Source organism: Strix aluco, chromosome 2 (genome assembly GCF_031877795.1).
Source record: "Strix aluco isolate bStrAlu1 chromosome 2, bStrAlu1.hap1, whole genome shotgun sequence".
NCBI classification, from domain to species: Eukaryota; Metazoa; Chordata; class Aves; order Strigiformes; family Strigidae; genus Strix; species Strix aluco.
The window spans coordinates 5,388,578-5,404,159 of record NC_133932.1 but is presented as its reverse complement, the minus strand read 5'-3'; the positions used below and the strand labels follow the sequence as shown (position 1 = coordinate 5,404,159).

Here is a 15,582-nt window from a genome sequence, read left to right as displayed (position 1 = left end):
TTTGATGTTGCTGCAAAAGTTTTTTGGTGGTACGGAAAGGTGGTAGAAATTGCAGCGTTGCTTCTTGGAACGCTTCCTCTACATTGCTATTCATAGCAGTTCAGTTTTGTCTCACAGATCTGATGTAAAGCATCAGATAAAGTATCATAAGCGTTCCCAATCTTGATATCCCAACTCCCCATTATATCAAATGTCAGCCTATCTTGGAAAGAGGGCCTCTTATAATGATTTTTTTTTTTTTTTTTTTTTTTTGCAGAGGCCTAAAGGTAGACCTGTTGTTGTTGGGATCATCTAGCCAAGTACATGGCAATGGTATGAAAAACAGCACTTGGCTCCCAAGATTTTTATTGTAGTGCTTTGACTATAAGATCATCCTTCCCTCTTTGCAGAGAAGGTCAAGAAAAATGAAGTTCTTCATTTCCCCATACCTCTTGCAGCTGAGCCTTGTTCTGCTTCAGTCAGTAGGATTTATTTCTTTGCTTAAATAAGGGACAACTGGAGACAAGATTCCCTGTTTCACTTCACCCTTAACAGAGAGCATCTTTCTTGAGTGGATTGTGCTCACGCCCTGTGCAAAGCTTAATTTGTCTTGTTTCCTTCCCTCATGGCAAACCTGTCAAGGTGGCACAGCCTTGGCTGCTCTTAGGAGCCGTACTGCTCCGCGCTGCACGTGGACTAATTGTTGTAGAGATAGATGGTCCAAGACCGTGACGAATCCTTTCAGGTTGCCATAAAGCATTGCTTGCTTCAGCCTCGCCCAGTAGACAGTGTTCCTCCAGAGCTACTATTAGTAGAAGAGGCAACTAGTTGTGTCTTTAAGTGAATGGTGCCAATGGGAATGGCATGTCAGGCAGGGCAGCTGCAAGCTCGGCCTGAAACATGAGCACCCTTGAAACCCTACCTCTACTCCACTGACCCAGGCAGGCTGACTTCAGACTCTCGTCCGACCGTGCGGGTTGCGTCAATGCCTGAAATGCAACTGCTTCCTGGCAGCGGGGCAGATCCTGCCACTGTGTTACTCGAAGCAGGGGAGAAATTGCATTTATGCATCTTTTCGGTAGCTGACCGCGGAAGACTGAACTCAGCGGGTCCCTCTCGTGCCTGTGTCCCGGGTTACCCCAGCAGAAAGTGTTTGCTTTCCTCTGTGTGCTAAATGAAGGTCTGGGGGGTTCCAAATAGCTGTAAAAAAAGCAAAACTGTGAGATGACGTTTCCCAAGGATGCCTCCCAACAGAGCCCATTGGGGTGGGAGAATCCTAGGGTGGGAGAATCCTCCCTGAACTAGGATTTCCCCGCAAAGCACGCTTCCAAGTGTTGCACTCCCAAAGTTTTAGGCAGGATAGTCCCCTTTGTGACAGATGAAGCTGGCTCCCAGTGCCTCGTTTACTCGAGCTTTATCCCTTCCCATCGCAACTGTCTGTCCATGCAGAGCTTTACCTTGTGCCCCTTGGTCTGAAATGCCCTACGAGTTGGAGCTCCCTGGAGCAAGGGGAGGCTGTGCTGCAGGGCCTGGAAAGCATTTCTCGAGAGCCAGCCTCTCTTTTGCCAAGTCCCTGCCACTGCTACAAGTCGCAGCGGGAGAAGGGGGTGACATTTTTCCTTTTTTGTGCTGGGCGAAAGTCACTCTCTTGCAGGAGCGCAGAGCGGTGTGGAGCCCCGCGCGTGGCCGGAGCTGGGTGTGATAAGCTGGTTGTTTTCCCCTCTCCTTTCCCCGCCTCGCGCTGCGCCGGGCTTATCTGGGCGCCTGAGTTATGTTAAGTAGCGGGTGCATGCTTGCTCTCTGTTCTCCTCGCTGCTTTTGCTCCTTGGATTTCAATTCCAAACATGGTTATCCATTTGGGGTCTCTCTCCTTTCCGCTGCCAAGTGATACACATTCCACACTCAACACCAGCTCCCTCCACTGCTCTCTCACGGTCGCTCTTTCCATTTGCCGGAGGGCAGGCGAGAGAGGCAGCGCAACGAGATCTCTGTCCTGCCTGCGAGTTTTACAGCTAATGGCCTCTACTCTTTCTTTGACTGAGCTCTTTTCACCTCTTGTTTGCCAGCTCCTTTTCTCGCTGGTGTGGCTAAGGAGAGGGCCATCTGCTTGTTTGTGAGCCACAAAGAGGAGAAAAGAGCCCTTTTGGGATTTTTTCGGGTGCTAAAACGTTCGGCGGCGCTTTAACATGTCGCTCTGAAGCACGCTGCTGTGGGACCTGCCAGCGCTCAAGAGGAGGAGGAGGAACAGCTACCCAGCAGCTCTGGTTTCAGACCTCTGCAGCACCCTTTGTGTATGACAATTCCTTCCGAGCACAGGAAGGCCGGGGAGGGTGGGGAGTGGGGAAGGATGAGTGCAAGCAGCCTTTCTTGGGACCAGGCTGTTCTCCAGCCTCCGGTGTGTGATGCCTGGAAGGAGGTTATGGAGGGAGCAGCCTACCACCTGGCCAGCTGCATCGTCCTCCTGGGTTACATGGGGGGAAGCGGCATCTTTGGGTCCCTCTATATCTTTGGCCTCCTGGCCCCAGGCTACTTCTGCTATGCCCTGTGGGGCTGGCTGAGCGCCTGCGGGCTGGATATCTTCGTCTGGAACATGCTGCTCGCCCTTGCCTGCTTGCTTCAGCTGGCTCACCTGGTTTACCGGCTCCGCAGAGACACCATCCCGGAAGAGTTTGACCTCCTCTACAAGACCATGTACCTGCCCTTGCAGGTGCCCCTGGAAGTCTACAAAGAAATTGTGAAGTGCTGCGAAGAGCAAGTGCAGTCACTAGTCAGAGACCAGAATTATGCAGTGGAGGGCAAGACGCCCATTGACCGCCTGTCGTTGCTGCTGTCTGGCAGGTAAGGGCTCTCCAGTTTCTGGACAAAGTCTGACAGCAAAAGCCCGGTGGCTTATTATTGAATTTTCACCCTCTTAGAAACTGGGGTGAGGACTGTTTCCTTCCTCTGAAAGGGCTTTGAGATATGCACCTGTTTGTTGGGGAGGGGGGTAATTTGCTTTTGGGGGTTGTTTTTGTTTTCTTTTGTTTTCCTAAGTTAGAATATTTCAGGGAACAGTTTGCAGAATCAAGCTATGCGCGGTGAAGCGGCCAGCTCAGCCTTGCCTGTGATACTGCTGGGGAATCGTTACCTCTTTCTCTGTCATTTTAAAGTGATCTTATTTCTGATGGGAGCAGACTGGCCATGAGAGAGTGTTTCTCAAGGCAGGAAGGCAGTGTGCCTGGACCTGTGGTCTCGGGGGGTACCAGACATACCTCTGTGATGCGAAGGGCTGTGCACCCAGTACACCAAGTCCTCAGTTCACCTTCTCTCCCTGGCCAGAAGTGTTCAGGAAGAGGTTCCACCCCTGTTTCCAACACATTAACCCTCAGGGCTCTGAAATTTTTCACTTTGAGAGTCATTTTGTAAAAAGAGAGAGCGCTTTCCTGTGGTGGATCCTGCCTCATCGGGCCGCTTTCTTTCCCTGTGCTGTCATGCATTCATGATGTTCCTTCCTCTGGACCACCAAGGAGGACCTCAGAGACCTCTAGGTAGTCGCACTGGGGGTTTGATTATTGAGTGAACTGTGCTGATGGAGTGTTGGCATTTGTTCACCTGAGATCCTGTGGCATGCCTTTATAAGCATAGCTCTTAATGAGCTGCAAAATCCAAATGCATGCAAATAGTAATGATATTGGCTTCCCAGCTGCTGCCAGGCACTTGGCACTAATGTCGCGTGAGAGTGGGAAAGGTAGGAGATCTGTAAATGGGAGCAGTGCTGAGCTGTAGGGTGTGTCACAAAGGTTTTCCTTTGAGAAGACAAGCCCAGCATCACCTGGGACTCATGTTTTACTGCGGTGGTCCATCCTCTCTGGTGAGGGTGAAGGGGGGGTGTGTAAAGAAGAAGGGTTGTACTTCCTTTTCTTGGTGTTTGTCCATTTTCTAGGATGTGTTAAGAGCATCCTGGGACCACTGAACAGTGTTGAATGGCAAAGCACTGGGAGGAAATTGGGTACATGTTTCCATTAGGTGTCTTTCCCCTTACCCGATGTCTGTGCTGAGCAGCTTGCTGTAAAGTTTACCATATCCACAAGTCACGTTTGTGGGGAAGAGTCTGTGCTGGTTTGCCCTGCACTGGATAATCTGATGCTGCTCGGTGGACAGGAAGGTGCTGCAACAGTAAGCCAGTGCTGGCGGGGTAGTTGTCTGCTCTTTTGCAGTGGGAAGTGTGCATCTTGGCTGGTATAGGATGCTCTGTGGAGATGGGATTTGATTTGCATTTCCTGCTGCCATTCTATTGCTTTGTGAGGTCCTTGCTGACCCAGCAGAGCATTGCTAATATAGTGGTGCCCCCCCTTAAACTGAACAATAAGGGGCTTGGAAGTGCAGAGCATGCCTAGATCAGGAAACCTGCCTTGCTATCCCTGACCCTTCCAGGCAGCACTCCCAGCTGACTGAAAGCCAACGGTGAACTGAGGCTTGTAACTCCTGAAAGCAAGAATTGCCTTTGAGCAACGTACAACGGGGGGAACATGGTGATAGGGAGGCAAGAGACCCCAAATCTGGTGGTGCAGCGCTACGAGTAGAGCTCCAGAGTGCCCTGGCATTGCCCCAGGCCTGTGCAGCTCTCCTCTGCTCCCACAGCAGAGCTGGGTGCAAGTTCAACCTTGACATTGGTAGGCAGTTGTAGTAGAAGTAGGGGAAAGGGATACTTGGGAGGCCAAGAGAGATTGAATCGTAATGTGCAGCAGGAGCTCACAGTGTGGTGTGTCGGGAACAATGGCCAGTGTGATTTTGGGGGGTTCTGGGTGTAACAGCTTCCCAGCATCAAGACAGGGAATGCCTGCGTGCAACCCTGGGGACAGGAAAAAGATGCAAGTACGAAGAGCCACAGGCTGCCTTAAAAGTACCTGAAAAGCAGCAGCAGACTTGCAGGCTGAGAAGTCCTGGTTTAGGATCAAGCATTGCACCTGCGAGGGCTGGCTTTGTAGCAGGAAACAGAAAACAGATGGAATATAGGGAAGTGGAGCAGATACTGTTTTCCGCAGAGAGAGGATGGACAGCCCCATAGACTGGAGCATCTGCAGCCAGCCCGGAGAGGGTATGAGACACACGTGAGATGAGGAGAAATCCTTTCCTCCCTGGCGGGACCGGCTGCCTGCACATTGTGTGAGCTGATCAGGTTCGTGTGATGATCTGTTTTGTGGACTAAGCCTGTGCTCCTCACTTGTCCTCTCTGCAGGGTCCGAGTGAGCCAGGACGGACAATTCCTTCACTACGTCTTTCCGTACCAGTTCCTGGACTCTCCAGAATGGGAGTCGCTGCGACCCTCTGAGGAAGGAACTTTCCAGGTAACCCCACGCAGCCCCACAGCAGCCCAGCTTCGCTCCTTGCTGCTTCATTGCATGTCTGAGAAGGGGACGGAGGGGGGCTTATTATACAATTCAAAGGAACACTTTCCTCCCCTTCCTCATGCTTTAGCCACCACAGGATGGGGCAATCAGGTGTGTTGATTTTTTTTTCTACCTTCCTCAGAAGACCTCAATGCGTGCTCCTACTACCAGCTGATAGCAGGGAGGGTGGAACGTGGTGCTCCTTCCAGTTTAGCAGGGAGATGGGCTATCAGATTGCTGGCTTTCTGCCAGCACAGCATTCCCTAGTACCTGTGTTGATGCATTTGCCCTACACGCTGCTAGCAGGGTGCATCGTTCCAGCATCATGGCAATATGCAGCAGGGATGTAAATCCATATATATCCTGTTCCTCAAAGAAGTTTCTGACGATGATGTGTTTGGGATGGAGAAGCAGAAAGGATGATTCACACCCAAATATGGTTCTTTCTGAGCAGAAGAATCCTTTGCTGAGAGGCCAGACAAATTCTTATTTACTGCAACTGAAAGGATTTTGCTCTTTCTGTCAACACCCTACAGTATGTGTTTGGCTTTCCTTCTGGAGGAGATCACTTAGGTCCACATCTGTCTGCCTTTAACTCACATCCCAGGACAGGCTGATCCCTGTCAGGAAATCAATCTAGAATATGTCGGTTAGGGCATATGAGGAGGGATTTTGCTAATCCCTTGGGAGCGTGGGACAGTCATGAGGGAATGATGATGCTTTCTCATGAGGGCAGCAACATTCAGACTTGGTTAAACCAGGGCAACCCTCCAAATCTTTTTTCCTCGGGTCTGAATTTGGCCTGTGTGTGAAAGGGTCGTGGTGGTCGCTTCTGGAAGCTGTGCCATCGCCAGTGGTTATGGTCTTGCAAGAGGAACAGTTCCAGGAGGTATCTGACCGTGTGGCTGCGGCACAGGGCCACAGCTCGTGAGAAGAAATAGGGATGTCAGGCCAAGATAATGGGGTAGAGAGGGCAACAACAGCATGGCTGTACTAGGGGTGAGGGTATCTTGTGTTTTGCACAGAGCTTCAATCTGACAGCAGATTGCTACTAGCTCCTGAACTGCATTTTCCTGAGAGTCGACCAGAGAGAACGATGGCTGCTTGGTGCTCCTGGCAGGGAAATGGCCACCTGGATGGCATGTAACCTGCAAAGACCTCTGCAGCATTTTCTGAGCTAATTTCTTTGAAACTGAATGTTCCCAGACCTCCCAACTGTCTTTCTCTGCGGTGCATGAGGTGGCTCAGGAGCAAGCTGGTGCCAGGCTGCACCAGCCCTGCCAGCACCATGCTCTTGGCCCCTCTCCCACTCTGCAAGGCAGGGCTGGTCAGGGAGGTTGGTTGTGCCTGGCACCAGGATGGGGAGGTAGAGTCCCAGGTGGGGAAAGGCTGCAGTCATGTGATGGAAATGCCTGAAAACCCACGTCTGCTTACTGAGGAGCATGAAGAAGTAGCAGCCTTTAGCAGGTGAGGCTTGACCAGTCCATGTTCCTGGCAGGACATCACCCTTGATTGCTGTGCTTAGCCGCAGTGAAGTGTTGCTTTTGGCAGCTGTTTAAGCCACTAGTCCCTCTTACCTGAGTAGTTAATAAAACTCTGCAACATGTCTCAACCTTATTCCTAGCACCACAATCATTTGGTTAAAAAAGTGCATGTTTGACTCTAGGACTTTGCTGGAGGAGCACATGGAAGGTTTTTCTTGCCCGAGTTTTCCCCATGGCTCTCTAGATTGAGCAGTTTCAAGTCAGCCCACTGAAAAATGGCAGAAGCGTGACTTAGTCTACAAGGAGAGGTGATTTTCTTGAGCTTTCTGCTTTGGCTGTGTCTTCTTCCCACAGGACTGCTGGCTCCCAGTGCCTGAAGGACTTGGGTTTCAGGGTTGGCACTTTCCCCCAGAAGGCTGAATTATGGGCTCTGCCAGTGCTGGGGGCGATTCATAAGCGAAATCTGTCCTGGTTAGGAGGCAGGTTTTCTTATTACATCTCACTTAATCCCTCACAAGAAGCAGAGGCTTTCGATCGCTGTGCCAGAAGCTGGTTAGGAAAATGAGATTCTAGTCATTTTGGTTTCCCTGTGACCCTTCCTCTTGCTCACCTCAGCCTGGGAAAGTTTTCAGGTTTTATCTCCTATATTTCTTTCATAAGGCAGCTGCCTGCATGGCAGTGGCATTGAATATCAAACCCAAGGACACACACATGCAGCCAAGCCGTTTTCAGCTTCCCAGTGGCCCTCTGCCATGGTGGCTGGCCAAGGAGACCCCTGGATATAGAGTGAAAGGGAGCCCCCAGGATATTTTGGCTCCGGCACTTGTTCACATGCTGGTGTCTCCATTACACTCGGATGTTCTTTGGCCTAAGGCAGTTTGAGCCTTCCTGTGTTTCTTATATTTTATTATTATATTTATATATTACAATATACACTCGTGTATTATGTCATGTTTTTTATTATTAATAGTCTGGTTTTACAGCTAGGGAGAAAAACGGCTCTGTTTGCATTCGCATTGGCTCTGTTCTCAAAAGCAAAACGTAACATTTTCTAAAATCAACCCAATAAAACCTCAAATGAGTTCCCTATCTACACACAAACACAGTAAAACCCTTTTATTTCCTCTCTTGCTGAGCTGTGCTGCACATCCTTCAGGGCCATTCAGCCCTACAGCGCCCAGCAGAGCTGGCAAGACAGGATGTCCCTCTGGTGCAGGGTGGCCAGGCAAGCCTTCCAGGTGGCCCTTCCTGCACCCAGGGCCTTCCCAGAGCAGGGGTTGTGCAACTCTGCAGCCAGATGGGCTGGCAGCCTGCCACAGGGCTACCCGCTGGCAACTTGGACTGGCTGGGCATGAAGAAATGCCTCCCTCTGTAGCATTTCTGTAGAGGGATAAGGATGTCTGTGCTGCCCTGCTCCTTTGAGCTGCATCACTCAGGTGTCAACAGGGAGCATCACCTGAAAGCGAGAGGGTGAAATGTAGCCAGCCATGTGGCTAGGTTAAACAAGGACATGCCACTGATTACATAGGAGAACCTGGTCTCCGGCTCCTTGGGGAGAAGAAACAGAGGTGGGTAAGGATTTATCCCATTGTTCAGCTTGGACAGTCTGGCTCTCCAGCCCTGCTGTCTCCAAGGAGAGCAGGCATCAAAGGGGCAGGGGGCCTTCCCCGGAGAGAAGCGTGCATCTCTGAGGTGGGTGAGCCCTGCCCAGGCGGTGGGGCTTACTCCGCTCCCTCCCTGCCCCACAGGTCACGCTGACAGCTGAGACCGACTGCAGCTTCATCACTTGGCCGAGGAAGAAGCTGTATCTCCTCCTGAGGAAGGACCGCTACATTGCCCGGCTCTTCTCCTCCCACCTGGGCTATGACATCTCGGAGAAGCTTTACTCCCTCAACGAGAAGCTCTTCGCCAAGTTCGGCCTTCGCTTTGACATCCGCTTGCCCAGCCTCTACCACGTCCTCGGGCCAGCCTCCTCTGAGGGGGAGCCGGAGGACTGCGAGGAGCCACCACCGCCTGCCTCTGGCCAGGCTGGTGCCTCTGAGCCCCCTCCGCAGCCACCGCCACCACCGCCGTCAGCTCCGCGCCCTCGGGCATCCCGGCCCGACAGTGACCTGCTGGGTGAGGACTCCACCAGTCTTGTCTTGGAAGATTTTGCTGAGTTGCCGGGGTCTTTTATGGACTATGTGAGCGAAGGGGAATATATGAAGTGAGGGCACTCCTGGCATAGGCACGCCTCACCCTGTGCGGGACCCCCGCGTAAGTACCCATCTTGCGGAAGCAAGTCCTTCCCGTGGTGCAACTGCCCAGGCAGAGCAGCGGCCCCCAGCCTTTTGCCCTCTTTTGCCGTGGGTTTGCTTCTCCGCAGCGTTTTTTTTGCCTGCTGCCCCAAGGAATCCCAGGAGGTGGGCTCAAGCTTTGTGACCTTTCTTAAGGAAAAGTAGCAGGATAGACGCTTAACTCCAGGCACCAGCTGCACCATGCTGTGGCAGGGTCGGTAACCTGAGCATAGAAAGCTCTTCCCTGCCCTGCCCTCTCTCCATCCCTCAGGAAAGGCAGAGAAACTGAAATGGTGTCCAGGCTGGTGGGTGGTACACGAGTGCCCGCAGAGACCCCACGGGGCATGACCTGGCTTGCCCTGAGGTAGAGCTGTGCCTGGAGATACTCCAGTATTGAGCTGAGGAAGATGTCTGCAGGTGAGAGAGCAGACAACCCAGGAGATGCTGACAGGGGTAGAAACAGCTCCAGGGTTTACAGCAGATTGAGAGCGAGGAGTTGCTGTTCACCCTGCAAGTGCTCGGTCTGGGCAGGGGGAGAAAGCTCAGAGTCCTTCCTCCCTCTGCCCGCCACAGCTCATCCCAGTATTTGCTTTGTCCTCCTTGTGTCTACTGAGCTTCGTCTCAGCCAGAACAGTGAGGTACTGAAAAAGCTGCCCTGTGTGGTATAGCTCTTGCCTCCAATCACCCTGGGTGGACTGACAGGCTAAATCTTGTTTTAATGTGCCCCAAACTACTTTCCGGTGAGTGGGAATGAGATGTTCTCTTCCAAAATGCCAGCTTACTCTGCAAGGGAAAAATTCCCGGGCCTGGCGGATGCTGGGGCAGAGGAGCAACGCACGTGAACAGAAATAGATAGAAGGGTGGCTCGTGCTTGAAATTCAGATCCAAGTGGCCAAGAGAGAAATTCCACACTGAGCTACTTTTAGCCAGCCGCTGCACGCCAGCTGCTGCACGCCAGCTGCAGACCCCAAAATGTACATTTCTGCTGCTGCCCCCTGCTTTCTGTAACCCAGCTACCACCCGCCAAGCCTGGGACTGGGATTTGTGTCCTAGAAGTGACTGCTGCGTGTGTCCCAGTTGAGTGTGTGTGGCAGGGAGGAAGTTGCGGGGCCGAGCTGCACCTGGGGAGACTGTTTTCCAGCAGGAATCCTTAAACATGGTGAACCATCACACTCTGGTCTTCCCTGTGCCTGCTTGGCTCTGCTTCTGGGCTGCAAATGGCTGTGGGCTCACTGGCAGGGAGCGTGAAGGGGACACCCTGGCTGCTGGCATCAGCCCTGACACGTTGGCAGTAACCTCCCCTACCCTGCAGTGCTTGTGCACAAGCCTCACCGCTGTGACGGCAAGGGGACCCTCCTTCCTCGGGGCTCTGCATTTTTGAATTTTATTTAGAATCTGCATGGAAAGGATGTCTGGGTCAGACAGGGCTTCCTGTTTGCAGTAGGCTTCTGGTGGAAGAGGCCTCTCGCGCTGCTTCATCCAGTTGCTATTCTTAGTTTTTGAAAACAGTGGAACTGCAAGATCTTCCTGTTTTGTACAGTTCTGCTTTGAGCTGAGTCACGTGCCTGTTCCTGTACTGATTTCATGCCTCCAAACTTAAAATCTGGGATGTGAAGAAACTGGACAAGGAAGTAAGAAGTATATTTAGTTTTGCTTGAATCGAATAAAAAGTCAGCAAGAGTTTTGCCTAGGTTTGGGGAATTTTTTTGAAAAAAGGCAGCACAGAGCGAAAAAGAAAACAAAAATCCTCATTTGTTTTCTAGCTTAGAAGTCTTAGGAATGTGAAGTCCCTAGGGTTTTTTGGTAGATTGCCGGAGATATGAATTTGCAGCTTTTTCAGTCCTTACTTGGAGAGGCAGGAACATTGAATCCCTTATGAGACAGCTATCCTCCGAACTGTCAGGCATGTCTGTCGAATACACGCAATCAGAAATGAATGCAGATAGTGTTGTAAATGTGGTGAAGTCACTTTGTCTATGCTTTGCTTGTATTTTGTCTTCTCAGCAGAAGGATATCCATTCTCAGGTCATTGGCAGAATTCTCCTAGTTGATGAAGCTCAATAAAATCAGAATTTCAAATGCAATTAAAAAAGGAAGGAGGCAAGGAACTGTCACTTTTTTTGATTCATTTCTACTCATTTCTGGTGATGAGTCAATACTGTGAACATACACACAAGAGGTGTGTGTGTATATGTGTGATGGGGAAAGCTTGTGCAACACAGCACAAAGCTGTTCTTTCTTTCACACAGTCCTTCTAAAACATGTTGGAAGCTGGGAGCTTTTGTCTTTCTAGATCTTGTGAATGAGGCAGTATCAGGTGTGCTGATACTTGCAGTAGAGATGTGTGATAAAAGCCCAAATGTTTGAGAGGCTGATATTTGGGGTGAGAGGAGGATGATCTTCCTTGTCTGTCAGGCTGGAGACAAGAGCCAGTGTAGTATTTTAATTTCTAAGCTAATTAGACAAGGAAACACAAACTCTGTTTAGCGTGTGCATAACAGTGGAATGAGTGCTTCCTTGTTACTCTGCTCACCACTTGGGTATCCTAATCACACCCCATCCCAGCAGCACAAGGGCAATTGTCACATGCAGACAGTACTCCACAGCAACTTGGGCCCCTAACCACAAAAATTAGTGATACAGAGGGGTGACAATTTTCCCTTCTGGCCAGGCACTTGTCACAGCTCAGTGGATGGTGTGAGCAGGTCTGCTATGGTCCAGGAAAGCAGAATCACAGAATCATCAAGGTTAGAAAAGACCTTGAAGATCCTCCAGTCCAACATTAACCTCACACTGACCATTCTCAACTCCACCAGATCCCTCAGTGCTGGGTCAACCCGACTCTTCAACCCCTCCAGGGATGGGGACTCCCCCCCTGCCCTGGGCAGCCCATTCCAACGCCCAACAACCCCTTCTGCAAAGAAATACTTCCTAAGAGCCAGTCTGACCCTGCCCTGGTGCAGCTTGAGGCCATTCCCTCTTGTCCTGGCACTTGTTCCTTGGGTCAAGAGACTCATCCCCCCTCTCTGCACCCTCCTTTCAGGGAGTTGTAGAGGGCCATGAGGTCTCCCCTCAGCCTCCTCTTCTCCAGACTAAACCCCCCCAGTTCCCTCAGCCGCTCCCCATCAGACCTGTGCTCCAGACCCTGCACCAGCTCCGTTGCCCTTCTCTGGACACGCTCGAGTCATTCAATGGCCTTTTTGTAGTGAGGGGCCCAAAACTGAACCCAGTCATCGAGGTGCGGCCTCACCAGTGCCGAGTCCAGGGGTAAGATCCCTTCCCTGTCCCTGCTGGCCACGCTAGTGCTGATACAAGCCAGGATGCCATTGGCCTTCTTGGCCACCTGGGCACACTGCTGGCTCCTGTTCAGCCAGCTGTCAATCAACACCCCCAGGTCCCTCTCTGACTGGCAGCTCTCCAGCCACTCCTCCCCAAGCCTGTAGCGCTGCTGGGGGTTGTTGTGGCCCAAGTGCAGCACCCGGCATTTGGCCTTATTGAAACTCCTCCAGTTGGCCTCAGCCCATCGCTCCAGCCTGTCCAGGTCTCTCTGCAGAGCCTCCCTACCCTCGAGCAGATCAACACTCCCACCCAACTTGGTGTCATCTGCAAACTTACTGAGGGTGCACTCGATCCCCTCGTCTAGGTCATCAGTAAAGATGTTAAACAGGAGTGGCCCCAAAACCGAGCCCTGGGGGACACCACTCGTGACCGGCCGCCAACTGGATTTAACTCCATTCACCACAACTCTTTGGGCCCGGCCATCCAGCCAGTTTTTTACCCAGCAAAGCGTGTGCCCATCCAAGCCACAAGCAGCCAGTTTCACCAGGAGAATGCTGTGGGAAACGGTGTCAAAGGCCTTACTAAAGTCAAGGTAGACAACATCCACAGCCTTTCATAACTTTTCCCTTGTAAGTGGTGAAAACATCCATTATAAACAGGGGTATTCCCTGCAGTGTCATTGTTTGAAGAGAGCAATATCTACTTCAGGTAGCAGGCTACCCTGGGGCTTTCCCCTGGTCTGTGCTCTCACCTCCTTCCCCAGCACCTGCCAACCTGGGTAATCACCTTCCAGCTCCCTAAATTCCCCGTGCTGAAGTGCTTCTATGGATCATGCTCCTTTTCATTTTCTGTCACTACAATGGCAATACTACAGTGCAGGAGGGCAATTGTTGATTGCCCAAAGTGCTACAAAGATCATGCAAAAGAAAATATTCCTGGGAGATATATTGGCCTACTGTTCTTTTCTAGTTCCTTGAAAGAGTTTCTAGTCTGTTTATGAGCAAGGCAGACTGTGACATCCTACTGATGAGCACATTCTTTCCCTGAGGAGGAGAGATACTTCAAGAACTTACAGGCCGCCTGTTTAAAAGAGGCAGGTTCAGAGGTTCTGTTCAAAACTTGCTTTAACAGCGTATTGCTGTAAAGCTCAGTGCTCCATAGCAAACTAAACCTTATTCCTTGCATGAAAATTCAAACAACCAAAAGCCACCTGTTTTTTCCCCTTTTTATATCGCATTTGTTTGTTGCTACCAAGCGCTTGCAAGATGTGGAGCTGTCACTAACTAGTTTTGTACAGTTACATCTCGGGGCTGGCTTTCTATTTGGTGGGTGAGGTGGATGGATGGCTGAATGCTTGATGGCCTCTAATTTGGTATCTAAGTCGGTAGGAATCATTTTATACCTGCTTTGAGAGCAAAAATCAAAGGAGCTGTGGGCTTCGTTTCACCGGTATCACAGAAGGTGCTTTGGAGGGGTTTGTTTTTGCTGTCACAGGATGGCTGTGTAATCCCATTTTCTTATTTATCCCATGTTGAACAATTACATAGTTTTGCATGCTAATTTAGGAGGGGAGGGGAGAAGGACAGGTAACAGTGGGATCCATGGGGTTTGTGTCTTGGAAAAGTTTGGAAGTAAGATTTATTCCTGTGATAATAATGGTATTCTCTCTCATTCTCTCCCCCCTTCCCCTGCTTTCATTTTCCTCCCTTCTCCATTTTTTTCATTCTGCAGCCTCTGGAAACCTTCTCCGGAGTTCTCCCCACCCTCCCTGCAAAGGACGAGCCCCTCTGGCTCCCACTCAGACCCCTGAACTCTAGGGAACAACAGGCTGTTTTGATCCCGAAGCCCCTCCAAGGGACTGTATGCTCACACAGGTTTCTGACCAGAGAAACACTCTTCAGCACGCACTGATTCGTCTGCCTGCAGACGTGTACACTCAGGAGCACGTGAAGCACATGCGTGAGATTGCGGTGTGACACTCCAGCACCTCCCGCCCCATGGCTGTTCACCAGAGCTGCCTGCCCCAGTGTGCTCCCACGGTTTGTTTTCTAGTCCTGCCCCTCTGAGGTGTGTTGGCAGCTCTGATACCAAGGTACACCGATATCGCTGCAAGTGATACCAGCCTGCTCGCAGAATCTGTGTTCCCTTTGATTTAATGATTCCCATTAAAGTCAGAGATGAAACTACTGGCGTTTGAGGATTTGGAGAGGGAGATAACACCGTTTGAAAGATTGGAGGTGATCTCAAGGCACGGAGGGGAAAGGGCAGGGGAAAATGGGATGCCTGATGGCTTTGGTAATGGGCTTGCAATGGAGAGCATAATATGGAGATTTGATAGCATGCATCTCACTGGGCATCCACTCTAGTAAGCCAAGAAATTACTTTTCCAGGGGTTAGGATTTCTCATTTATGACAAGCACCACCTCTCAAAGAAGTTACCGACTTCTGGTGAAAGGTCGGTTATTTGAGTTGATTCATCTGGAATAAGAAAAGGGAGGAGCTGGGACTGGGGGCAGGTGTAAACAAGGAGAGCCTGAACCCTTAACCCTTTTTTTTTTGTGTGTGCTCAATGGGGGATGACCTCAGGGTGCACATGCCGAGTGATGAAATGAGTGAGTACAAAACATCTCTGGCGTGAGCGGTCACTGGTAGGGAGAAGTGCAATATCTTAGATGAAAATACTGTGGAGATGGAAGGCCTCTTCCAACTGCAACAGGCGTTGGCTGATGAACTTCCCCAGCTATTTCCTCTGTCAGGGAATTGGAGATGGTGGTACTGGTGGAGGAATCCTCTGTCCCACAGAGCCTGGTGCAACCAGGCTGGTGGTGAGGGTAGGAGCCTCTCCAGGACAGATAGCCAGGGAAGGAGCGAGGAGCATCAGTCCCTCCATCAGCACGCACGGGGCAGGCTGCTCTTCAGTGACTCTTGGCACAGACACGCAGGGGCACGGCCATTCTGTGTGCACAGCTGGCTTTGTGTCAGCCTGGGCTTGCACTGCTCACACAGGGGCTGTGGCCCAGAGGCTGCTCTGGTGTGTCTTACAAGTCTCAGCCAGGTGAGATCTGTGCCCTGTGTTGCTCTTGCCAGACTCTGGAGGTCTGGAGGGGCTTCTGAAGTAGTGGGTATGTGGGATCCTTGGAACACACAGCTCCTCACACTGCTCGCCTTTGCTGTCACCCCAAGGCAGGAGAATGG

General features: G+C 51.2%; 1 protein-coding gene across 3 annotated transcripts; it reads left to right on the top strand.

Annotated features, from left to right (window-relative positions):
* The first annotated feature begins 2,272 nt into the window (after positions 1 to 2,272).
* POPDC2 (popeye domain cAMP effector 2) lies at positions 2,273 to 14,573 on the top strand. 3 transcript variants are annotated; one of them, XM_074808813.1, is made up of 4 exons: positions 2,273 to 2,817; positions 5,198 to 5,306; positions 8,581 to 9,088; positions 14,119 to 14,573. In XM_074808813.1, exons 1-3 carry the CDS (start codon positions 2,273 to 2,275, stop codon positions 9,040 to 9,042), a joined length of 1,116 nt encoding a protein of 371 aa, XP_074664914.1. In that variant the 3' UTR covers positions 9,043 to 9,088; positions 14,119 to 14,573. The 3 variants fall into 3 exon arrangements, with proteins under 3 accessions (XP_074664914.1, XP_074664925.1, XP_074664933.1); XM_074808824.1 differs by lacking the exon at positions 14,119 to 14,573 and adding an exon at positions 10,649 to 11,214; XM_074808832.1 differs by having other exon boundaries at positions 2,282 to 2,817; positions 8,581 to 8,950.
* Positions 14,574 to 15,582: the final 1,009 nt, after the last annotated feature.

Bases quoted from the DNA above. Each gene is read 5' to 3' on its own strand.
- POPDC2 (XM_074808813.1), top strand. From the start codon at position 2,273: ATGACAATTCCTTCCGAGCACAGGAAGGCCGGGGAGGGTGGGGAGTGG. The intron at 2,818-5,197 runs GTAAGGGCTCTC...TCCTCTCTGCAG, and splicing joins TCGTTGCTGCTGTCTGGCAG to GGTCCGAGTGAGCCAGGACG. The intron at 5,307-8,580 runs GTAACCCCACGC...CCTGCCCCACAG, and splicing joins CTGAGGAAGGAACTTTCCAG to GTCACGCTGACAGCTGAGAC.